A 26,042-nucleotide genomic window follows, 5' to 3' on the forward strand; every position below is an offset into this window, starting at 1 on the left:
ATGTGGAAATCTTTCGTGTAATTCAATATTCATATGAAAGTAGCTGTTTCAGGAGGGTTTTTTCCAGTTTGTGTCTGAAAGTTACTTCTTTGCACGATCTACACATCTATGTGTAGAGTTACTTCTTTTAAAATTGATTGCTTCCTTCCTTTTTTTGAAAGCTTTCCACATTTTTTTTGTATCTAGATGGAGTAGTAGAAAGCCAAAAACTTCCTTTCCAAAAAAATTAGTCACTCTCAGAAATATAACTCTTTTAATTTACCCTATACAATATTCTATCAGGACAGAATGAATGTCATTGAACAATAGCTATTTATATGAGTGTTGAGTGTTGAAAGGTTTTATTTTGTGAGTGAAAAAGTCACGAACAAAATAAAACTTACTTTTAACAAAAATATCATATAAAGTTTTTTGTACAACTGTCCAGTTTTCATAATAAAATGGATAAATTTAATTTTTTTATAAAAACACATTTTGACATCTCTTGTCAGTCAACTATTTTAATGTTATCGCATTTGCTGTGAAGTGGCCGTGTCAGGTGAAGCCGAATCACCTGGTTACCAACAAACAGTATTGTTTACAGCTCACAAGTTTCATTTAATGTCACATTTTTTGAAGTTCTTGCAGGTGTTTAATGTCTTGTATAATGAAGAACAATAGTGAGGAATTGTGTCTTCCTGACGATATTGAAGAGGCTGCAAAAAAAGCTTCAATTGAATTATTATCAAAAATATCGGCTCAGCAGTACGACATTGCATATTATAATTTTCTTAGCCGGTGTAGACTTAAAAACGTCGAAGAAAATTTCAGGGAAACCGTCTTCTTAACCTATCTAGAAGAGAAATCAAAAATATAGAACTCGTCAACTTTGTGGAGCAGATTTTCAATGATAAGGTCGAGTGCGCTCATTAAAAATGGTGTTAATACAAGCAAATATTTCAAGGTAATAGCATTTTTAAAGCGAAAAAATGAAATTTATAGGCCCAAAAAATCAAAAACTCTTTTGTTAGAACGAGTCAAGAGGTTTATGAATGAGGCGCCAGATGAAATAAGTTGCTACTATTTTCGGAATATTGGAGCCTGTCGGCGTGAAGAGCTCTGCAATTTATTAATAAAAGACTTTAAATTATTATTGGATGAATGATTGATTGTCCAAATTTCAAATACAAAAACGAAAATAGGTCGTTCTTTTCGCATTGTTGGAAAAAAACATTGAATATTTTAATAAATACATTGCATTACGCCCTTCCATTATCAATCAACGTTTTTTTTCTGAAATACTCAAATTATAAATACAGTGCCAACCCAGCTGGTATAAACACGTTTGGGAAAATGCCCTCTACCATTGCTGAGTTTTTGAACCTCCCGGAACCAAAGGAATATACAGATCAATATTTCAGAAAGTCTTCTGCTTCTTTGCTAGCAGAATCAGGAGCAAATATAACGGATATTAAGAAGCACGGAGGATGGAAGTCCACAACAGTAGCTGAGGGTTACATCGATCAATCTATTTCTTATAAAAAGGCTACTGCTGAAAGAATAATCCTAACAGCTGTTAGGATTTCTACTGTAACTACAGCGTTACAGCATCGTCCTCTTCACTTCAAGAATTAAATGTTAATGCCCATGAAATTGTCAACTCAGATAGTTCAAATATATTACAAGGCTCTCCAACACCGCAAAGTATTGATATCAGCAGTTGTTCAAATTGTACTTTTCATATTAATGTTCATAAATAATAATAATGTAATTAATGTATATAATACATTTGTAACAGAATGTAATTATATCTATTACTATTGTTCATAATAAAACTTCTTTGAAAATGTATTATCTTTTGTTTATTACTATTTGGTCGTGTTAAAAAACTTTTAATACTAGTGTTAAAAATAGTTTTAATACGCTACTTTGTAAACATCATGTTTCAATACTCTTGACCACCAATAAAAATGTCACTTTCAATGACAGTTGTACAAAAAGATATTTTATCCCAATTGTAAAGGGGGTTAATTTTGAAATGAATTGCTTTTTCCCACATTTTTTGTATAAAGATGGAGAAGTAGAATGCCAAAACCTTCAGTTTCCAAAAGTTATTCACTCCTATAAATATACTCCTTCCAATTTAAAATGAAAAACTTCTTACTGCAGTGGAAATCATCCAACTTCATGCCCTTCAGAGATTTTCCGCTCATCTCATGGGGGTACTTGCAATTTGCAGATGCTTCCAAAGAGTTGTCAGTCAGCATGTTGGCTAACCACAGAATTTCGCAGTCGCATACCAACGAATTGTGATCTAATCTCAATCTTTCTAACCGTGGAAGGTTTTGGAAAGCGCCTTCTGGAACACGCTTCAATTGGTTGTGATGTAGATTTCTGAAACGTTAAGCATTTATAGCACTCTGGAAAAAAATTAGGACACGGTTAAAAAATGTGAAGAAGATGACTGAGATCATTATATTGTGTTCAATCAAAAAATTGTGTTGACGCAATAAAAACGATAAAAAACGAAAGATTTTCATATGCTCCCAAATTACGGCATCATGAAACGAATACTGAAAATGTTAGTTTCTTGTGAATATTACTGAATGGAACGACTGAAGGAATTTCATTGATCTCCCTAATATGTCTAGTTCTAAAATAATATTAGTTGATGTAAGGTGAAAGAAACGGCCTCTCCATTCAGACTTTAATTTTGTCAACCTTATTTCAAGTCATCTCAAAAAATAGAAAAGAGAATATTTTAAAAAATTAACAGATGCTATAGAAGATTCAAAAAAAGATCCGCCCCTTTCTTATGATTATAATAATAAATGTGTGAAAGTCATTTTTCGAGTTTTTTGCCGTGATCTGCAAGCATTCATGCCTGACGTTTCGTCTATTATTGCGGTATACATTCTCAAAGTTGGTGCTCGAGTTGTTTTTTCCGTTGTTCCGAACGCCTTGACTACGATATCAGTATTTGACTCTGGTTTTATATTATTATTAGTAGGCATTTCTCTTAACCGGATCGGTCAGGTATGACCGGCTACGGCTGATTTGTCGGTCTGTGCGAGTCGAAAATTTCTCTTGTGTTTAGAGAGACAGGTACCCACACTTCTTTTCATGGTTCCAATATAGACCGACTCGCAGCTATAAGGAATCCGGTATACCCCGGGAATTGCTGAAGATTCTGTAGGGCCCTTAGCTGACCTTAGACTTTGTCTAATAGTTTTTGTTGGCCTAAATATTGGTTTTCCGTCGTGTTTCTCTAGGATTCTCCCAATCCGGTGTGTAATGTTTTTAACATAGGAAAGGAAAGCTTGACCAGCCTAACTGGGGTAACTTTAAGGTATCTGCCCACTATATCGCGTACCAAACCATGACCGTAAACGTACCGGCACATGCTAAAAAATATTATTTGATACGATTTATATGAACTAACGCCCACTAGACTGTTCCGTCACCGGTCCGGTACGTAGCGTATCATGCACGTGCCATGACAGTATTCGAGTCGAGAATATTTTGCCGGTGCTGATACGCAACATGCATGGCACGCGACGTTGCCAAACCGTAGGTCTCCGGCAGCGAAGTGGTGTATAAACGGTTTGTAAATTATTTTTAATTGTATTCAGCAATACATTTCATTGAAATGTAGATAATCTCATAGCCATATTCTTTCTTCGTGGTAAACTCTTCTACACGTTCATACTACACTGATGAGTAAGCCGGAAAAACATACACATTACCTATAGTTGTCAAAGGGGTATCTGACGGTCATCATACGGTCATCTAACTGTCATTATACGTGTTGCTTACAAGCTTAAAACACGGTTGATTCATTACAGTGGGCAAGGTAGACCGTGTCGTGTTATTTTCCGTGTCTGATACGGTCCTATCACGGTCATGGTTGGTATGGTATAGTGGACAGAGACCTTTAGCGTCCTCTCTCCTGGATCGTATGGCTGCTCGAATTCTCTTTCGCTGTATCCATTCTTATTGAAGGCATTTTTAAGGTGTTGATAATGTCCTATACCTATCTCTATCTGTTTTCGAGATAAAAAATAAATTGTGCTAAATATAGTCCAAAACATAGCCTTAATTGAAATTAAGTACATCAGTACTCTCAATTCATGAAAAGTTGATATTCAGATGATAGTCTGGACAAACTCGAAATATTCAAATAACACCAAGAAATCGACTGCATATCATACAGGGCGTGCTAAAATTACTATTATTTCCATTGTGCATAAAAGTAGTCAAAAGTTCATTTTATCAAATGAAACCCCCTGTATATCACTCGGTAAATTGAGAGATGGTGAAAAATGCTTCAAGATGATATATCATGTCCCTATACCTAAATCGTCAAGTTTTCTCAATAAAGTCGCTTCTTCTAGAAACATTATTTTTTTTTTCTTCTCCACAGTCGATTTTCTGGTAAAGCCCCACCCGCTATTCCCACTCTAGACTCCACAATGTCGGGAATTACTTTTCTACAGCGTCTAGTCAGGCGAATTTTTAAACAGCTAAATATCAACAAGGCGTCTGGCCCTGATGAAGTACTCGTCATCGTACTTAAAAAGTACGCAAATGAACTCCCACCAGTATTTTGCAGACTTTTCAACCTGTCTTAACAAGGAAGAGGTTATTCCTTCTTGTTGGAAAATTGCTCGCGTTCAGCCTATTCCCAAAAAGGGCAAGAAAAATCTTCCAAATAACTATAGACCAGTCGCTTTGCTATCAGTGATATCAAAAATCATGGAAAAAGTCGTAAACAATCATATCCTCGAATAATTGGAAGGCTTCAACATCTTGAGCGGAATCAAAGATCAACAGATGTATGCAATCAAAAAACATGGAGAATCAAGAGCTGTTGCGCTTCGATGCTATGGTTTGTCGGAACATTTTTGTGTATGGCTCTCCAGTTTCCTGAAAGAAAGTTCCTTCGATGGATACCTCTCGAATACTTTTATCATCAACTCTGGTGTTCCCCAGGGATCCATATTGTATCGAACCCACTTTTTATTGTATATCAACGACTTATTGGAAAAAGTCAAGAATCCAATATATTGCTTTGCTGACGACAGCACACTTGTCTCGTCATTCCATTTGGATTCCAGGACATCGGCTACGGAGGGACATCTTCACCGACAGCAGGAGGTTGCATATCTTAATGAGGATCTAGTGGTGATTTCGAAATGAAGTGAAAGTAACCAGTTTCAATTCAATGCCACAAAAACCCAGGCATCGGTTTTCTCCAAATTTCTGCTTTGATAAGTTTGTTGGGGGTTAAAATAGACACCAATATTCTGCTTCTCAAAAGCTTGGAATACTGTTCCGAACCAGAAAACTATACACACTTCAGCAAGACCTTCTTTGTGAGTATTGTTCTCATGTATAGAGCTCTGTCCCCAAACATACCCTGAAGTTGCTGGATTCCATCCAGAAAAGAACCATTCGCCTAATTGGAACACGAACATCACTTGCAACCTTGATAGCCTGGAACATCGAAGAAAGGTTGAAGATTTGTCTCTCTTCCATAGATACTTTCACGGGAGGTGTTTAAGTGACTTGGCACATTTGATTTCACCAAGAGCGGTACATATCAGAAATACGCGACGGTTTGTGGCTGCTCATCGTTTCAAGGTTCAACTGAGTACACCTCGAACTACACTGTTTAAGAACTTTTTCACTGAGAGCGCCTTAAGGAATTTCCTGTGGGGCTTGTGTTTTGTCCTTAAAAAAATGTGTCGCAGCAAGATATATGGTACAACAAAACATTACAATATACATTGTTGCAACAATAAATATTTTCAAAATTGAATTACAATTTCTGTTTCTTAGATTGTTAATCGCTAGTTGTAGAACTTGATACTTACCTATAACAAATGGAATGTTGTCCAACATTTGTTTCATTTTCAATATAGTGAGTAATAACAACAATAATCACAGATAGGAAAATTGAATTTATGAAAGGATGAGAGATCTGACTTTTTTTGTTTATACAAGTTGATTGCAGGCTTCTTGTAGTTCGTACTATATACTCTATAAGTTGCTTTTGAAGTTTTCTATTGATTCCAATTATTGCCATTTCCCACACTAATAATAGATATGGATTGTTTCACAAATGAAATGTAAGTAAATCGATGTAAGATATTTTAACGAAATTTCTTATTTTGAATGAAATGTTCTTCTCCTTATTGTTTCAATATGTCTTGTCCACGAAAGCATTTAATATTTCCATTATTAAATTTGATTGGATCCTGCGAATCGGTTGATGTAGACCTTTTCGTTATAAATATGTACGGTGACAACTTACGAGTACCTATACCATTGAATGTGATGTTTCGTCACTACTTGATGATGTCATTAGTACACATTTATATTTTACCTAATAAACCCTCTGAAGCCAGTAAAAGGAACAAAACAGGCCCAAGAACTGATCCTTGCAGTACTTGAGATATTATATTTTGGTATTCAATTGATAATTTTTCCTACGTAGACGTACTGACTGATACCGATATCATCTGTTACGCTCAAAAGAATTTTCTAGTACACACAGCACAATATCAAATTCCTGCTTTAGGTCTAATGAGAGAACCCATTTTTATTTTGATAAAAATACAGTTGGAATTAGTTATGGCATAAAATACTACGAACTCTGTGTCACTATTTTTCAAAATCCATATTGCCACATCTTAAAATAATTTTTATTTCTCAACGTACTCAAACAGTATGATTTATCAATTGTTCCAGATTAAACTGATGAAACTGAAAATGTTCTATTATTTCTCATTTGGTTGTTTCTGTTTTCAGCAATGGTTAATTTTTTGAATTTTAAGTACATTGAAACCATTGAAAACAACTTCTCTTCCCCAGAACAAATTGTTCTCTCTCTCGACACGCGTTTCGCTAACTAAATTAGCATCATCAGGAGATGACAAAAGTATAATGAAATTTCATTCCTTTCATCAGAAGTGTTTATGGATTGTTCGAATAGTTCGAATAGTTGAGATATAGAATGATAACACGGAAAAACTAGGTTTTGCATTTGCGATTTATGAAAAGACGGTAAAGGATCGGACAACGGATTATTTTTGGTACATTTGTCCTTTGGCAACAGTAAAATGTCATGTTGTAGAAATAAATAATGAAAAAAATACCGTTATATGCATTGTTACTGGCTGAACAGAATTGAATTGTTTTCAACAGCTTTACTCTGAAAATTAAGTAACAAACCTCAGATGAACTACACCACATTAAAACTAATCGACATCTTATTTCTCAATGCAGGGTTCAAAAATATGGTTCATCATTTGCGAACACATTTCCACCAAAGCATCAACGGCATGCGAAGGATTTTGGTGTATGAGAACGTAATTTACATTAAGAATAATAATATTTCATTCAACAAAAAAATCGCATGACAATCACTGTTTAAAAAAAAATCTGTTTAAAATCTGTTTTTCCGTTAATCAGCTGTCGCCCCCATACGAACGACAACTCTCAAAAGTTGAGAACTTGTGCGAGCTAAGGACTAACGAGGTCTTACCTTTTAACGTGTGATTATCAACACGGTTGCAGAATCATTCCAGCTTCAACCAGATAAATTCTCTCGAGAAAAATATCTGGTCGAGGCAGGAATCGAACCCACCATATTCCGATCGTGAGTCGGGCGCACTACCACCGCGGCCAATTCCACAACTGTTATATCGCAATGCAGAATCATTAGTCGCGATCCTTTGTTTGCAGGCATGTTAGGCGTACACATTCTCGAACCATCTGTCCACCCTTTCGTAACTGTGTCGTGAGAGTCATAATGTCGTCCAAATATAAAATTTGCCGTTGTTCTTGTCTATATTTGGTTATTTGTTCTAAGTATTTGTTACGCAATTCCACTATTCTTCAGCTTTCCATAACTACTTGACGTTTGTTTATTATTTTAAATCTAAATCCTAGTTTCTTTATCCAATTCTGAAGAGTTTTGTCACAACACCTCATGTTATGGCCGGAAGTATTCAATTTCTTTTTTATGATTTCAGTTGTAGGAATCTCATTACTTTTGTAACAGTGGTATATTGTTTTTTTTTTCAATGATTTTATCAGATGGACACCTAAAGGTTCTGTTAATCCCGTATCACATCGCGTCTTGCGTTCAAAATAATTTGTTTCTCTCGAAACCAAACTTAAGATGTAGATTCTTACATACATTGAAACATACTCCCTGTGTTCCAATATTCACATGCATCCAAATCTTCTTCAGTGGTATCTCTTCTTCGCATTGTTCACCATCGCTATTGGAATTACTATACTGGAAAAAATCTACGTTGTTATCACACTCGTTATTACTATTAGTAATTGTCCAAGAACGCCACCTTAAAGTATGCACAATACCGTTTACTTCGACTATACCTAGAAGAGGTATCTATGGTAAGTATATTTAGTTTGATATTCCTCTTGAAAATGATCACTTGGTGATAGAAACACGTGTCGAGGTGTCAAAATAACGGTTTGGTGGTGGTAAAAAACTCCAGTAATATTAATTTTGCATTATTATGTCAATCATATCTTTTGGAAATACCCAATAAACTGTGGAAGAATGAGTAGAATGAACCAAACCAGAACTGTTCAACTACTATCACCTAGCTACTAAACAAATTGTATATCAACGCAGTTGACAAAGCTCATAAAATATAATACTCCTACTCTTTGATAACTGTGTTTTATACGATAAAAAGGGATTCTCTGTTTTTCACAAATTTCTCTTTTGGAAGGGACTTTGTGAGAATATCAGCTAGCTGATCTTCCGAAGGGACATGGCAGACAGTAAGAGAACCATTTTCTACACATTCACGTATGTAGTGATACTTTACATCGATATGCTTAGTTCGTTTATGATATTCGGTGTTTTTAACTAACTGTATTGCACTCTGATTATCCACAAAAAGCTTGGTAGGAACTTCAGTTAAAAAGCCAATTCCTTGTAAAAATATTCGAAGCCACATCACTTCTTGAGATGTTTTCGAGGCGGCAATGTATTCGGATTCTGTAGTCGACCGTGAAACACATTTTTGAATATGAGAAGACCATGTCACGGGAGCTCCAGCTATACTTGTTAAGTACCCGGTTGTTGATTTTCTGGTATCCAAATCACCGGCAAAGTCAGCATCTAAGTAAGCAATCAAAGTTTCTTCTTTTCCAGTGTATAGTAGTCATACATTTTCAGTAACTTTAAGATATTTGAAAATACGCTTGACAGCATTCCAGTGATTTCTTTTTGGATAAGACAGGAATCGACTCACTTGACTGACAGCAAACATTATGTCTGGACGTGACACAACTGCCAAAAACATTAAACAGCCAACAGCCTCTCGATATGGTGCACTGCAATCTTCTTCATTGTTTATATCTTTCGAATGAAGTGGTGCATTGGGATCAGCAGGGATTGCATTGGGATTACAGTTTTGCATGTTAAATTTCTTCAGAATTCTGCTTATATAACCCTTCTGGCTCAAATAAATTTTCCGTTCATCCCGGTTTCTTTCGATTTCAATTCCCACTTAGTATTCTGCATCTGACGTTGTCAACTTAAATTTGGCTGTCAGTTTTTCAATAAAAATATCTATTAACTGAACTGATTCACACAGAACTAGTCCATCATCAACGTACAATGCCAAAAATATATCTACGTTTTCCATTTTCCCATAAAAAACGCATTTATCCGCTTCCAATTGTTTGAACGAAAATTCAGCAAGAACTTTTGTGAATTCCATGTTCCAGCATCGTGGCGACTGCTTCAACCCATATATACTTTTCTTCAGTTTGCAGACCAAGGAACGATCTTCACTTTCGAAACCTTCAGGTTGTTTCATGAATATATTTTCTGATAAAGTTCCATTCCAAAACGCAGTTTTGATGTCAAACTGACGAATTTCCAAATTTCTGACAGCTGCTAACGTCAAAAGTATTCTGATAGATTCAAACCTGATTATTGGAGAAAATGTTTCATTGAAATCTATTCCAGGGGTTTGCGAGTATCCTTTAGCACAGAGCCGTGCTTTATATCTATCAATCTGTCCATTTGATTTCATTTTCACCTTGTAAACCCACTTACAACCGACAGCTTGGCGATTGGGAGGTAATGGTTCTAGAACCCATGTTTCATTATCATCAAGGGACTTTATTTCATCCTCCATTGCTTCCTGCCATTTTTCTTTTTCTTCGTTTTCAATTGCTTCTTTGTAAGTTTGCGGTTCATCGATAATAGCCGCACATAGTGCTTCACTGAATTTTAGTGGTTTTTGTAATAGGTCCCGATTTCTCAACTGGTATCGTTTATTTTGATTTTGCAAGTTGGAATCGGTTTCTATGTTTCCAGAGACATTTTCTAGAAGAGTTTCCTCTTCAGTGAACTGGACGGAATTTCTCTCAGAATCATTTTCCTGCAGGTTTTCTATCTCAAATGATGCATAGTCGGGACTTTGACGTTCTTTGACGAAAACACCTTCATTGAAACTTACGTCCCTCGCCACAATGACTTTTCTTGAATGTGGATCATAAACCCTGTAGTTTGGACCATATCCATCATATCCAACAAAATACTGTTGATTGGATTTCTTGTCAAACTTACGTCTAAACTGTTTCGGAATGTGAATATATGCTTCCGATCCAAATGTTCGTTAATGACTGAGATTGGGTTGCTTTCCTGTCCACTTTTCATATGACGTTTTGTAATCAGTTCTGGAAATTCCACGATTCAATAGATACACAGCCATATTCACTGCTTCTGCCAATAAATCCATAGGAAGTTTACTTTTGATCAACATGGTTCTTGCACTTTCAACAATTGATCTGAGATCTCGTTCTGCCTTCCCGTTCTGTTCAGGAGTGTATAGCGCACTAGTTTCATGAATAATTCCTTCTTTATTAAAATGATCTTTGAATGACTGATTGACATATTCTGTCCCGTTGTCACTTCTGACGATCTTGATTTCATTTTTGGTTTGTCTTCTGAGCATTTGTTGGAATTCGAGGAATTTTGAGAAAACATCACTTTTGTGTTTGACAAAATATACAAAGCGATACGATGTACACTCATCCTTGAAGAGAATGAAGTAATTTGCACCGCCAAGTGATGTACATGATATTTTGCCACAGACATCAGTATGAATGTATTCTCCTGGTTTCCAAATTGGAACATGATGGCTTGTCATGAAAGGCCTTCGCTGTTGTTTCCCAAAATGACAACTGCTACAGAATAGACCATCTATACTTTTTATTCTTGTACCTGGTAATTGACCTTTATCAGCCATTTCCTTCAGTGAACGAAAGTTAATGTGACCTAGTCGATCATGCCACATCATTGCAAACTGTATTTGTGCAGAATTACTCTGTTGACTTTCTGGAACATCAAATAACATTATGTAGCACTGATTGGTCTGTTTGATTCCTAAGACAGTTAAACCTTTCTCATTTCTTACTTCGATTTTAGATTTATCGAAAATAACTTTGAAGTTTTTATTGGCTACAGCTCCCACTGAAAATAGATTCTTCTTCAGTTCTGGCACGTACAACGTGTTTTCTAATGTACGAAACTCTCGACGACCATTGACTAAGGCTATTAGTTCTATCGAACCTATTCCATCAGCATAAATGACTGAGTTATTTCCTATCTGAATGGCAGTTTTGGAATCAAGTGGTTTTAGCTCATTAAACCATTCTATATGAGAGGTCATGTGTCTGGAGGCAGCACTATCAGCAAGCCCAATATCTTCACATCCATGGGCTATAATATTCTTCTCTTCGGCATTTAGTGCTTGATTGTGTTCTCGATTGTTAATATTAATTTTATATTACTGATTACTATCACGACTATTTTCACCATATTTGTTGATTTTTTTTCTACATTCTGACTTCAGGTGTCCTCTTTTCCTACAATAGAAGCACACAATGTTTTGTTTGTTCTTAGCTTTGGAGGAATTACTTTTATCGACACTTGAATTGTTTCTCTTATGGTGGAATTTCACAGCAGCAAATGCATTTGAAGTTTCTTCCATTTGACTTAACCTCAGCTCTTCCTTCAAAAGTCTAGCCGTCAAGTTATCAAACGTTTGTTTGTCCTCATCATAAGAGTCCCATGCAGTAAGAAACGCGCTATATTTATGAGGTAGACTACCCAAAACTTCTGCAACTTTATCGAGATCTGACACCTTTTCTTTTACGTCGGATAATGCTTGGGCCATTTATTCAACCTTGCTTATATGCTGAGCAATCGTATCTGTTTCGGACATTTGATAATTAAAAAAATGCTGCTTTAGCATAACTTTGTTGACAGAAGATCTTTGCTCGTGTATGAGTTTGATTCTTGTCCACATTTCTGGAGCAGTTTCACAAGACATTATAGTTTGGAGTTGGGAGAATTCCATCGATGTAGATATCAGAAGCATTGCTTTCGCATTGAGATCATCCCAATCTTTTCTCTCCTCGCAAACTAATTCACTTGGACGTTGGTTGGTTCCATTAACTAAGGCAATTAAACCCTCAGCTCTGAAGATTGTTTCCATTTGAAATTTCCATAACTGGAAATAGCTGCCATCAAACTTTTGGATACTGAGACTTCTAAACTTGTCCATTTTATTCCTCACTGTGCCTGAACTTTACGTTTTCCTCAGGAAGTAAAACCAATGTGACAATGACCACTAGAAGAGTCATAATTTTCTCCAAATTCAATACAGGGATGCTGGCTTTTTCTGGAACGTTTTCTTCTGATATTAACTTCAAGAACAGTTACTCATTCGTGATCTGGGCCCATAACCTTTTGGAAATACCCAATAAACTGTGGAAGAATGAGTAGAACGAACCAAACCAAAACTGTTTATTTATTCCACTTTTTTACATCAACTACTATCACCTAGCTACTAAACAAATTGTATATCAACGCAGTTGACAAAGCTTATAAAATATAATAATATCGTGAAGAAAAAATAAAATTGTAAAATGGAAATTGTTGCGAAGACATTCTTTACTTTTTTCTGGTAAGTTGTTTTAATTTAATTATTGTGTAGGCGCCATGAAAACTGAATAAATTAATTGAAATATATATTGAATAATTGCAGTTATGACTTTGCACCAGTATTCAATTCGTGATGAGAGTTTTTGGAACACGTCCAAAAACAATTTGCACTAGTTTTATAGACACGAAAATTTATTTATTTTCTAATGTTGACTTTATACTCTCCTACCCATCAACCATTTTTAGAATAATCTGAACAAATATATATACTCACAGTCTTTTCAAGGACGGAAAATTTGCAAAAGTTCCAGCTTCGAACCGATCGAGAAGATTATTGTGCAAATATCTGAAAGTGAAATCAATAATTAGTCTTTTCCAAATGAAAATACTTGAGCTTATTATGAGTTCAACAAATCTGGCTAGTTAAATAAAACGTTATAGATGTCTAATAAATTATGAAATATTAAAAATAATTCTGAGAAATTGACTTCATAGACTCATATACGTGATTGTTGAAACATTCGTGAAATTATTTATTGTTGAACTATAAATACAAGAGATTTATTATCTCATTAGCGAAAGATGATTCATCACTTTACAAAATTACGTTTTTTATGTAACAACCACTACGTTATTAAATCAAGTATCATAAAGAAGGAAACGGAATCTTTGTATAAGGGAAAACATACAAGTACAGAAAAAATAATTAACTTGTCACTACTGAAACACTAACGTTTGTCAAAGAAATTTTTTTATTTTTATAAAATTTGCCCCACCACGTTTAACCTTGAAACGACCTCCATCTACAACTACCGGACTGTGTCATGGCCAGTGGGAGAAATCGTTTCTGCGTAAAGTTTGGGTCGGTGTATGGCAAAGAAAGTATTAGGAAAAAAGGAATAGAAACTTTTGTTTGCAATTTTACGTATTTGGATGTTCACGGCTCGAATAATCCAACAGACTGACAGATTTCTACACATCTACTGCACATCTTGAGGGAGGGGTTTCTCACCGGCCAACACTCAGTCCGGCAGCTGTACGTCGCACGATACAGTCACGGTGACTTTGAGGGAGTGTTAGGGTTTGACCTTCAATGACTTTGACCTACGTCACCGATATAGACAAGGTGACTTCGAGTTAGTATTTTGGGTTTGACCTTGAAAGACTTCGATTGATGATTGACGCCCCATATTTTCGACAAAATGAATTTGATCCCGAATGTACGCAAGCCAGTCAGGCGGCTCTTTTGAAGTTTCAAGAATTCGACCTTGAACAACCTCCAACTGCGTGGACGAGGTGGCTTTCAGAGTAATATTTTTGACAAGGTGATTTTGACCTCGAATGAACTAGAGCTATCTCGAAGATATAAAGATTCAGCTTTGAACGACCTTTAGCTTCAAGGACGAAGAGGCTTTTGGAGTGTGTTTTTGTTTGACCTTGAATGCCCTTCTGCAATATCCTATACCTCTGCTGAAGTGAGTTTGGGGGTTCATATGCGAACTCTTTCCCTCCCCACCCTTTGAAAAAACGTATAAAAGCGGGGCCACTCACTCACAGACGTCCGCTGAAGAGGCATAAGCCTACAGCAGGGCCCTGCACAAAACACACTTCAAAATATTTTGTAATTATTTCTTAAAAGATCAATAAACGTTTTTGACTTGACTTGACTTGACTCACATACGTCAGTTTGATATCGCGTGAACTGGACATTCCTACAAATATATTTCACCGTGATAGATGCAAGTTATTACAAGTAAAAAATTTCAGAAAAAAAAAGGATTTCGATTTGATTGTGGTGGATTAACGGTTGATCTAGCAACAACCACTGATTTTTTCAAATAGCAAGAAGAATTCGGTGACAGGCAAATGATAAGCTTAAAAAAAGTAATAATCCAATTTTTGTGAGTTCAAAGCAGAACCCGTGATAACTTAGCTAATGGAAGTGTAAAACATCCTGAAATAGAATACGAAATTAGATTGAAATTAGCCTAAATTCGGGACCTGATTAAAAGATCAATAAACGTTTTTGACTTGACTTGACTTGACTTGACTTGACTCACAGACGTCAGTTTGATATCATGTGTACTGGACATTCCTACGAATATATTTCACCGTGATAGATGCAAGTTATTGCAAGTAAAAAATTTCAGAAAAAAAAAGGATGTCGATTTGATTGTGGTGGATTAACGGTTGATCTAGCAACAACCACTGATTTTTTCAAATAGTAAGAAGAATTCGGTGACAGGCAAATGATTAACTTTAAAAAATATACTAACCAATTTTTGTGAGTTCAAAGCAGAACCCGTGATAACTTAGCTAATGGAATTGTAAAACATTCTGGAATAGAATACGAAATTAGATTGAAATTAGCCTTAAATCGGGACCTGATTAAAAGATCAATAAACGTTTTTGACTTGACTTGACTTGACTTGACTTGACTTGACTCACAGACGTCAGTTTGATATCGTGTGTACTGGAGATTCCTACGAATATATTTCACCGTGATAGATGCAAGTTATTGCAAGTAAAAAATTTCAGAAAAAAAAAGGATTTCGATTTGATTGTGGTTGCTTAACGGTTAATCTAGCAACAACCACTGATTTCTTCAAATAGCAAGAAGAATTCGGTGACAGGCAAATGATAAGCTTAAAAAAAGTAATAATCCAATTTTTGTGAGTTCAAAGCAGAGCCCGTGATAACTTGGCTGATGGAAGTGTAAAACATTCTGGAATAGAATACAAAATTAGATTGAAATTAGCCTAAATTCAGGACCTGAAACTTAATCGTAAAACCAAAATAGTTCAATTTACGTAGGTACAATTGAAATCTCTGGATCTTCGTTTCGTCTGGATCAAATTGCTCGCTACTGACTTTTTTTCACGTGAATCAAACTAAAATGTAATTCTGTACACATGTGAAATGTTAATGACAAGAAGAAATGTTTTCTTCGGGAAAAGTGGTTTGTAGTAGACTGAAGGTTTCATTCGATGCAATTATAGAAAATTCAATTTTCTCCTGTTTCGGATTGTGAAATGTGAAAATAGTCAAAAATACTAAACTACATAATACTTACAGTCTTTCCAACCTATGCAATTTTTGAAATACATTTGAATCCAAATAGCGAATCCTGTTGTCGTAAAGATAAAGATTTTGCAAATTGAGCAATCCATCGAAGACTCCGTTTTTCAAAGAAGTCAAGTAATTGTTGTTGAGTAACAAGCTCACCATGTATCTGTTGTTCTTGAAAGTGCCTTGATGTAATTCTTTTATTTTATTGAATCGGAGGTCCCTGTAACAAAAACATATCTCAAAACATGTGTCAGGCAATTCAAAATTGTCACAGTCTCAACCACATTTTTGCATAACCGGCTTAGTGTAGGCCCTTAGAGTGGTTTATTACAGTTTTGAATTTGTGTAGTAGAAAAACTCTCGATGAAATCAACAATAATAATGAATTATTTGTTCTTCAGATCATTCAAAGATATAGAACACGTAATAATACTATGCTAGAAACATTGTTTATACTACACATCACAAAATAGTACAATAAAACTTTGTTCATGAAGATTTGTCCTGAAATACAATACAAAACACAAAGTTGAACGTACACCTATACTTCATAAACAAAGTAAAACATTTATACAGTGTGTAACAACGAAAACTTAACAGAGCCGTTTTTAAATATAAAAAGTAAGATTTTTAAGAAAAGCTCAGACACGTCGATTTATAATTAAAGGGGGACACCTTTCAGACTAATCAGGTATGCACCCCCTCCTCGGAGGGGGGTGCATACTACATACTGCATACGTGTCCATTTGATTTCGTAAAAAAGTAAGAATTATTTGTTTATTATGAGGAGATTTTTTCGGGGGATGGGGTTGGATACCATCCTTACATTTTAGGTGAATTGAGTGGCATCTTCTTATGAAGGTTGCCTTTTGACATGGATATTTTATGCTTCTGATAAAAAAGTGAATCATACTAAAAACTTACCTACACAACGAATACAACCTGCTGATTTCCTTGAATGCTGATGACACAGAAAACTGTTTCAGGGTTAATAAACCCCAATAATTGTTTTTAAAGCACACACAAAAAAGTAACACCTAATAAGGGTAACTCACATAATAAAGATTTTGTCGAATTTTGCTCTTACATTATCCAACATCTCGGGAGTTATAGCTCGGCATTCATCAATAATTCTACGACGTAATTCATCCACATTGGCTGGCTGTGTAGCATAAACTTTAGACTTTAAATATCCCTACAAAAAGTAGTCCAGTGGTGTTAAATCTGGTGATCGTGCTGGCCATTCAATTGGACCTCTTCTGCCAATCCACTGTCCTTCAAAATGATTATTCAAAAAATTTCGAACCTGCTGGGCATAATGGGGTGGTGCACCGTCTTGTTGAAAATGGATAAATTCTTGACATCTTGGATCCTGTTCAATTATTTCAACTATACGAGGTTGTATTGCCTCTTCAAGAAGTTGTAAATAAGAATCAGCGGTTAAATTTCCATCAATGAAAAATGGACCTATAATATGATTGCCTGATATTCCGGCCCAGACATTCAAGTTTTGGGGATGTTGGGTATGTATTTCTGCGTATTGTCTTGGGTTTTCATCCGACCAATAACGGCAATTGTGACGGTTCACGCAACCATTTGAATAAAATGAGCTTTTGTCCGAAAAACATGTTATAAAGCAGCTCGGGATTTTGCATTAATCTCTCACTCATGCCCTCACAAAACTCCTGTCTTCGGTCAAAATCATCCTCATTGAGTTCATGAACAAAATTAATTTTTTAAGGATGGTTTTTAAGGATTCTCCATACGCTCATATGGCTTATTCCGGCCATTGCTGATAAACCTCTGGTACTTAACCTGGGATTGGCGATGACTTGACCAATCACTCCAATCGCATTATTGTCATTCACTACCCTTCTCTGAACATTTCTTTTCTTTTTAAAACCGAACCTGTCTCCCTGAATTTTGTGACCAAATCCAGAATGTGATTTCTGCTTAAGTGTTTACCAGGGTTTTTGCTCGTTAAAGAAAATTGATGTTCTATTAGCATTTTGGTCGTTGCCAAAAAATAAGCAATAAAAATAAGCAATAACTGAAACCCTTTCAGCAGTAGTGTAAGGCATTTTTAAACAAATGACAATACACGACCCGTTTAAACAAAACAATCGAATGATGTACTAATGAAAACTGGAAGAAGAGGAGTGGGTATTGATTTTAAAAAAGAGATTTCATTTACCAAAAAACTGATAAGAAGAACTGCTCGAAAATTTTTTTATTTAGGCATACAAGTTACCGAGGGGTCTGTCTAATGTATTATCAACATGGCAATTTTAACTTCAAATTATCTCGGAAACGAATCGCTACAAAAATTGTATTTTAACAGAGTTGTAAAGGTATTCAAAAGACCTTTAAAACAAGGTGCCACTCGACCTACTTTCCCTATCTAAATAAGGGTCGTCGGACGCACCCCTCCGAGGGAGGGCATACTACAAAAAATCTGATCTGAAAGGTGTCCCCCTTTAATAAAAAATCGACGTATCCAAGTTTTTTTAAAAATCTTACTTTTTATATTCAAAAACGGCTCTGGTAAGTTTTCGTTGTTACACACTGTATACCTTTCCCTGCGGCTGGCGCCACAGTTGGAATATTTGAAACTCCTTCCTTATTGCATATCTACAAAAAAAATGAACCTACATACAACATTTCAGCCTCCGAAAATATTGCGGTACGAGGAAACAATGATGGAAAAATAACTTTATTTTATGAACGCGCCTTTTTCCCCGCGACTGGCGCCACAGTTGGAATATTCAAAAATCCTTCCGTATTGCACATCAACAACATAAAACGAAGCTACATACAAAATTTCAGCCTCCAAAAATATAGCGGTAGAGAGAAACAGTGATGAAAAATAATTTTCACATGTAAACACGCCCCTTTTATCCCCAGGGAAGAACCTCATTTGGAATATTCAAAATTCCTTTTTTATTGCACAACTACAACATAAAACGATTCTACATACAAAAATTCAGCCTCCAAAAATATAGCGGTACAGAGAAACAGTGATGAAAAGTAATTTTCACATGTAAACACGCCCCTTTTATCCCCAGGGAAGAACCTCAGTTGGAATATTCAAAAATCCTTTTTTGTTGCACAACTACAACATAAAACGATTCTACATACAAAATTTCAGCCTCCGAAAATATAACGGCACAGAGAAACGGTGATGAAAAGTAATTTTCACATGTAAACACGCCCCTTTTATCCCCAAGGAAGAACCTCAATTGGAATATCCAAAAATCCTTTTTTATTGCACAACTACAACATAAAACAAACCTACATACAAAAATTCAGCCTCCAAAAATATAGCGGAACAGAGAAACGGTGATGAAAAGTAATTTTCACATATAAACACGCCCCTTTTATCCCTAGGGAAGAACCTCAGTTGGAATATTCAAGAATCCTTTTTTATTGCACAACTACAACATTAAACGATTCAACATACAAAATTTCAGCCTCCGAACATATAGGAACGGAAAAACAGTGATGAAAAGTAATTTTCATATATAAACACGTCACTATTACCCCCACGGGGGACGTCTCAGTTGGATGATTTGAAAATCCTTTCTTATTGCGCATCTTAAAGCTGAGAAGCACCTATATACCAAATTTTAGATTCATAGGACTCACCAGTACGAAGAAACACACATAAATGAGTGAGTGTTAAGTGAGTGACTTTCGCATTTATAAGTATATATTCGTAACTGTACTCACGTTATAGTATAAAAACAGAATTTTATATATTTAGTTATTTGGGTAACTATTAGAAGGTGTCTCCTGAGTAGCTAGACAGTTTGGTCTGTTCTAAAACCTAGCGAGACAAACTCAATATATTCCTGTGTCTGCTTTTCCGTTAATCAGCTGCCGCTCTCCTACGAACGCCAAACCTCAAAATTCCGAAGTTCTCATCTTTCAATGTGCGATTCCTAGCTCTAAATATTCACTTCAAATTGAATAATATCTCAACATTCTCTTGAGAAGTTGGAAGTTGGAACGTGATGGTTAGTGCGAGTAACAACGACGTAGATGGAGATAAATTGTCTGGAGTTATAGTTATACGTGTAGTTTCTTTCAATTGACTTTTTAGAAAATACGTAACAGTAGTTATCACGTTACCTGTGATAACTACTGTTTGTAAGCTGGATAAAATAATTATTATATGTCATTATACATATACACTTGAAGTGTAGCTATACACTGTATCACTCTGCTTCGATGTATATTGCCTCACGTTAATCCTTGAATTTGTCTGGCCAGGAGGTGGGATTGTCGAAACTGTCTGGCTACTGGGGAAACATTTTATAATAGTTACCCAAATAACATACAGGGCATTCCAACGAAAACTTGAATCTCCCTGTAAGTCAGAAATGGACGTGTAATCGAAAATTTCAAAGAACACGTCAATTTTTATTTTTAGGGGGACTAATTCTGATATGGAAAGCATACCTGAAACTTCATCCCCCTGCGGTCAGCAACTACCATCCCTATTTTTTCAACGGCATGGGGGGTCGAGTGGTACATCATTTGATAGGTCTTTTGTCGCTATATTACTTCTGTATTTTTTTCGGGATTGGTTCATTCGTTATTGAGAAATTAAATGTTGAACAGAAAATTCCATGTCGCTCATTTTATTGAGGAAATCAACAAAAGTAATATCAATGGCAACACAATCAACGGATAAAGTGTTCAAAATGACCTCCATTTAGTTCCATACAATAATACAGTCTACTTTCGAAAGCGTTCCTTACATTATTGAAGATGTCCGGAGTCAGAAATCGGCACTCACGAACAATTCTCTGTCGCAGTGGTCTGGATGATTCTTATTATAAATTCTTGCAGCAGCTTTAGCACATTCATTATTTCGATAATAGGTTGCAACGATTACTATTCTTTCTTCAGTGGAATACACCATGTTTGAACACAGTGAACAAGGATGACTAAATAATAATTCGTGAAGAAGTGGCAGTGGCCAACTATCTACTTTCAGTTCTGTGACAACTAGATTCAACAAAAACTACCAGAGAAGAAAAAACTAACAGTGTCGTCCAATTCAAAACGTTTACTACTAATTAAATAAATTATATAAGTCTAGAAAACCTGCGACAGAGAATTGTTCGAGAATGCCGATTTCTGACTCCGAAAATCTTCAATAATGTAAGGAACGCTTTCGAAAGTAGACTGAATTATTGTATGGAAATAGATGAACGTCATTTTGAACACTTTATCCGTTAATTGTGTTACCATTGATATTACTTTTGTTGATTTTGAACAGCGAATTTTCTGTTTTTTCTTAAATTAAACGTTCAACATTCAATTACTCAATAACGAATGAAACAATTTCGAAACAAATTATAGAAATAATAGAGAGACGAAAGACCTTTCAAATGATGTATCACTTGACCCCCCATTGCCATTGAAAAAAATAGAAGGGGGTGAAGTTTCGTGTATGATTTCAATATTATAATTAGCCCCCTTAGAAATACAAATTGACGTATTCTTTGAAATTTTCGATTACACGTCCTTTTCTGACTCACAGGGGTGTCCTAGTTTTCTTTGGAACGCCCTGTATATGAAATTCAGTTGCTACACTGTAACGTAAGTATATTCACAATTTACTAAAGTTGAGAAGTTCCGTCTACGGTTTGTTACGATACTGAGTGTCTGGCAATGTATTTCTAATATTATGCCTAAGAAATCATAAGAAAATTTCGCTTTTTTTGTCCTTTGCTACCTGTTATCTGCAAAAGCCACGATGATCCAAACTTCATATTAGCTCATAATTCCTTTATGTTTCAGAGGCATCAGCTGAAAAATTTTCAGCTTTCATGAAATGAAGAAGATCTGACATTCATGTGCTTATACATAAAACATTTCATCTTTTACTTTAATAATCATTAATACACCACACTTTCACTTCAGATTGTGATATATGAACGCTCCCATTGATTTACATAATGAAAACGTTCTTAATATAAAGTAAAATGTAAAGTTTTGTGTACGAATTGGTGTAGTGTAGGTGGTGTAGACTATTCCAAATATATCTGTAATTTCTTCGAAAAATATATTTAAAAAATCTTGTACAGTTATGTACAGTCAATATGAACTAGTAGTCTATTTTAAGCATGTATTTCATCAAAAACTTCAATAAATCTTTATTCCAGCGATAATATGATTGGCGCATACCCGGCAAAGTTAAATAAACCGTTTGAAATATAAAATCAAATCGTGGGATTTGTTTAAAATACCACTCGAAAAAATCTGAAAATGTACTTGAACGAAATATTATTTGAAATACTATTATTAGAAGTGGAAAATAATGAAAACCAGACTCTCGTTTTTTTCTGTGAAGTACGATAACAGCAGCGACTAGATTCTGGATGAGTGGCTGATGTTTCGAATAGGCATTCGTGCTTTGCCCTTGATTGTGGCAATAGACCGATCGCTAGCGACATTTTCAGTTGGCGTGAAAATCGTTTATTGCAAAAGATGAAATAAATTACTATTTTCCCAATACCACCCGTGATATTCCGCAGCATTTTGTTAATTAACACTTACGTTTTGAAAAATGAGAAATAATACTCTCTATGTTTTTTTTACCACTTTTATTTGTAACCGACGATACTGCAGTTTGGTCCTATAAGGGCATATTTTGAAAATGTCCTTACAGGACGAAACTGCAGTAAAATTAGTTACTAATGAAAGTGGTAGAAAACATAGAAAGTATCATTTCTCATTTTTTTATGATAATCTCCTACCACGTAGTAACTACTACATCCATCATTTCACTGTTACGTTTATGTGATATTTAAACGATTTAAATTCATTTGTTTGAAGGTGATTGACAATGTTTCATGATGAATTTCACTAGTTCGGACTTCCATTGTCTACTATATAAAATGATTTGAAATCCCTGAAACAACTAGAAGAGACGAATTAAAAATGAATAGCTGAAAATAACAAGTATATTAATCAAAAACATCTGAAATGAAATAATAGTGAAATAAAATACAAGTAAAAATAGAACAATTGAAAAAAAAAATAAAGAAATGAAAAAAGAAAATAAAAATAAAAAGTGGAGAGATTCCAAGTCACGTTAGTTTACGACGTTTCGATTGTTAGTATCTACAATCGTCTTCGGGTGATGACTGGACTGATTCCTCCGAGAGATGACATTTACCGATGAGAGAGTTTTCGAAGTGCTTGAAAAGAGGGTAGTCGATTGGCGAGAAGCCTGAGGAGTATGGATGTTGATTTGTGAAACGTGGAGCAAGGTGGAAAATCTGCTGAACAGTGTCGACTCTACTGTGATGATTTGGCCCGGTTACAGAAAGTTATAGTGAATCACACCATCAGCTGACCGCCATACAGTAACCATGGTCTTTTTTTTGGGTTTTTCCCTTTGGGAAGTGCAAGACTGTAGCTGATGGGTGTCCAACCAATGACCCGTATGTCTCCTGTTGTCATAGAGGATTCACTTTTCATCACACGTGGCGAACCGATCCAAAAAAGGGGCACCTACTTTTCGAGTTTTATGATAGACATTGCCAAATGCCTGGTACATTTTTGGGGCTGCTTTCGGCAGCCCTTTGGTTCAATTTGAATTCGTAGAGAAAAATTTGCCGAAAATCGCTTAACGACATCATTTAGTAAAGAGCTGAAAACAGGCGTAAAATTATAATTTGGGAAAAATGAATATATTACGATACAGTAGAATACTTATCAAGGTACGGAGTCACAAAAACATGAAACGTTGAAACTGGCAAAACTTTTGAAACAACCTAATATTGTTTTTTCATAGAAACAAATAAGTAAGGTACGCGCAAAAGACCGCGTAAGTTCGTTGACATTCAATTATCTTTGTCGGTACTCAATAGATTCGTTCTGTTGATCTGTTCTCAGTTATTTGGATAGTTTATTGACTGATGGATTAAATGTGGCGATATTATTTTTTGTGTGGGTGTACCAAAAGTGATAATCCAAAAGGCGTATCGGTTTTGCAGTTCGAAAGATTTTAAGGCGGTTCAAAACAGTTACCCAGCTGATTATTGATCTTTACCAACTACAAGGACTAAAGTTGCCCCTGTTTATTTGATATACAGTGTCATCCCAAAAGTATGCACCATATGAAAAACTTGTAAGCGTTTTTCAACAACAAGTTATTCTTGATAAAAGTTTGTGCATCTCCTAAAACTAAACATGCACTAACAAAATAAAGTGAAACACACGTAATATACAAGGAGCCTTCAAATATTTGATTTTGAGACAAGAGTAAAGTACTCTTATTTTGAAAAACCTCGGGAAATGTTATTTCAAAAAGTTTTTCAGCAATAAAAAATACATCTAGATTTGAAGTCATGGCCATCTAAGTGAAGTTTAATTTTTTACCCATTTTTTTTAGTGGGAACTATGAAAAAAAATGGCAAAACGATAAATAGACAGCATCCTGTATGCGACGCTTCATTTTGAAAGCCTGCAATATTACAAATTATACAACTATGGTGTTAACCACGGTCAATTTTTTTGAAGAGTCGTATAACCTTCAAAGTTTTTGGTGCAAAGTTATTTTCATTTTTTGTTAACACCGAAAATTATACTGTATTGTAACAAGAACTTGATATTCAATAATATCAAATTATAAAACATCAAAATAAAATAGGAATTTTGGAACTCATTGATTTTCTGGAGATTTTCTTGTCTTAAATAATTTCTCCAGAAAATCAACGAGTTTGTTCCAAAATACTTATTTTATTTTGATGTTTTATGATTTGATATTATTGAATATCAAGTTCTTGTTACAATACAGTATAATTTTGAGTAATTTTTGGTGTTAACAAAAAATAAAAATAACTTTGCACCAAAAACTTCGAAAATTATTTGACTCTTCGAAAAATCGACTGTGGTTAACACCATAGTTGTGTAATTTGCAGGCTTTTAAAATAAACCGTCGTATACAGGATGCTGTCTATTTATCGTTTTAACAATTTTTTTTTCATAGTCCCCATTTTTAAAAAATGGGTAAAAAAATAAAACTTCACTTAGATGGCCATGCCTTCAAATCTAGATGTATTTTATTTTTCAATATTTTTCAAAATAAGAATACTTTACTCCTGTCTTAAAATCAAATATTTGAAGGATCCTCGTATATTACGTGTGTTTTACTGTATTTCGTTGGTGCATGCTCAGTTTTAAGGGATGCATAAACTTTTATAAGGCATAACTTTTTGTAGAAAAACCCTCAATAAATAAGTTTCCCATATGGTGCATACTTTGGGGATGACACTGTAGAATCTCAAAATTGCACTGAACCATTTTGGAAATCTTTTCAGTGATACAAACAACTCATTTGCCAGATTCACTATGTGATAAAAGTCTTTTACGGCATCATTGACGTTAGGCAATGTTAAGTGTAACTTCCAGTCTTTACCAGAAAAGTAATAGTTGATACCAGTAAAGTCAGCATTTTCAAAATCATAATAATAATCTTCGTATTGTAATAGTTTTAGTGATTTACTAACTGTAATATTGAAAGTATGAGCATATTTCAATATCGCATCGGTACACCAACTTGGTTTTTCATGCAAATCGCAAATGAAAAACACGTTACATCATTACAATACTGCATGCAGACAGCTCACATATAATATAAATTTTATAATTCTAGCGAAATTCTGACCAAAGGCAATGTAATGTAATGATGAGATATTCCTCATCGGCTGCATATGTAATGAGATATATCAAGTGACAGGGATGGAGTTGGAGCCCACAGTAATGAGGTGAATAAACTTGAATTCAAGCAGAATTGCAGAATATCTCTGAAACCCTAAGGCGATATATGAACAAAACATATTTCATAATATTTATGCAGTGGTTGATCCGGGTGGACAAGAATAAAATGATGAAATCAAGTAAAGAGGAAAAATAACTGGATTTTACGTGAGTCCTCGTGCGAGTCTTCAGTAGCAGATTCATA

General features: G+C 35.1%; 1 protein-coding gene across 1 annotated transcript in view; it reads right to left on the reverse strand.

Annotated features, from left to right (window-relative positions):
* Pxn (Peroxidasin) overlaps nt 1-26,042 on the reverse strand; it is a 96,080-nt gene that overhangs the window by 49,065 nt on the left and 20,973 nt on the right. The window contains exons 2-4 of the mRNA XM_074174193.1: nt 16,062-16,277; nt 13,263-13,334; nt 2,144-2,373 (exon numbers count right to left, since the gene is read on the reverse strand). Of these exons, the coding sequence (XP_074030294.1) occupies nt 2,144-2,373; nt 13,263-13,334; nt 16,062-16,277 (518 nt within the window). The remainder of the gene's footprint in view (nt 1-2,143; nt 2,374-13,262; nt 13,335-16,061; nt 16,278-26,042) is intronic.

This window comes from Leptinotarsa decemlineata, unplaced genomic scaffold (genome assembly GCF_025532065.1).
Source record: "Leptinotarsa decemlineata unplaced genomic scaffold, Ldec_3_MD MMD2_P_RNA_scaffold_12, whole genome shotgun sequence".
Taxonomy (NCBI): Eukaryota; Metazoa; Arthropoda; class Insecta; order Coleoptera; family Chrysomelidae; genus Leptinotarsa; species Leptinotarsa decemlineata.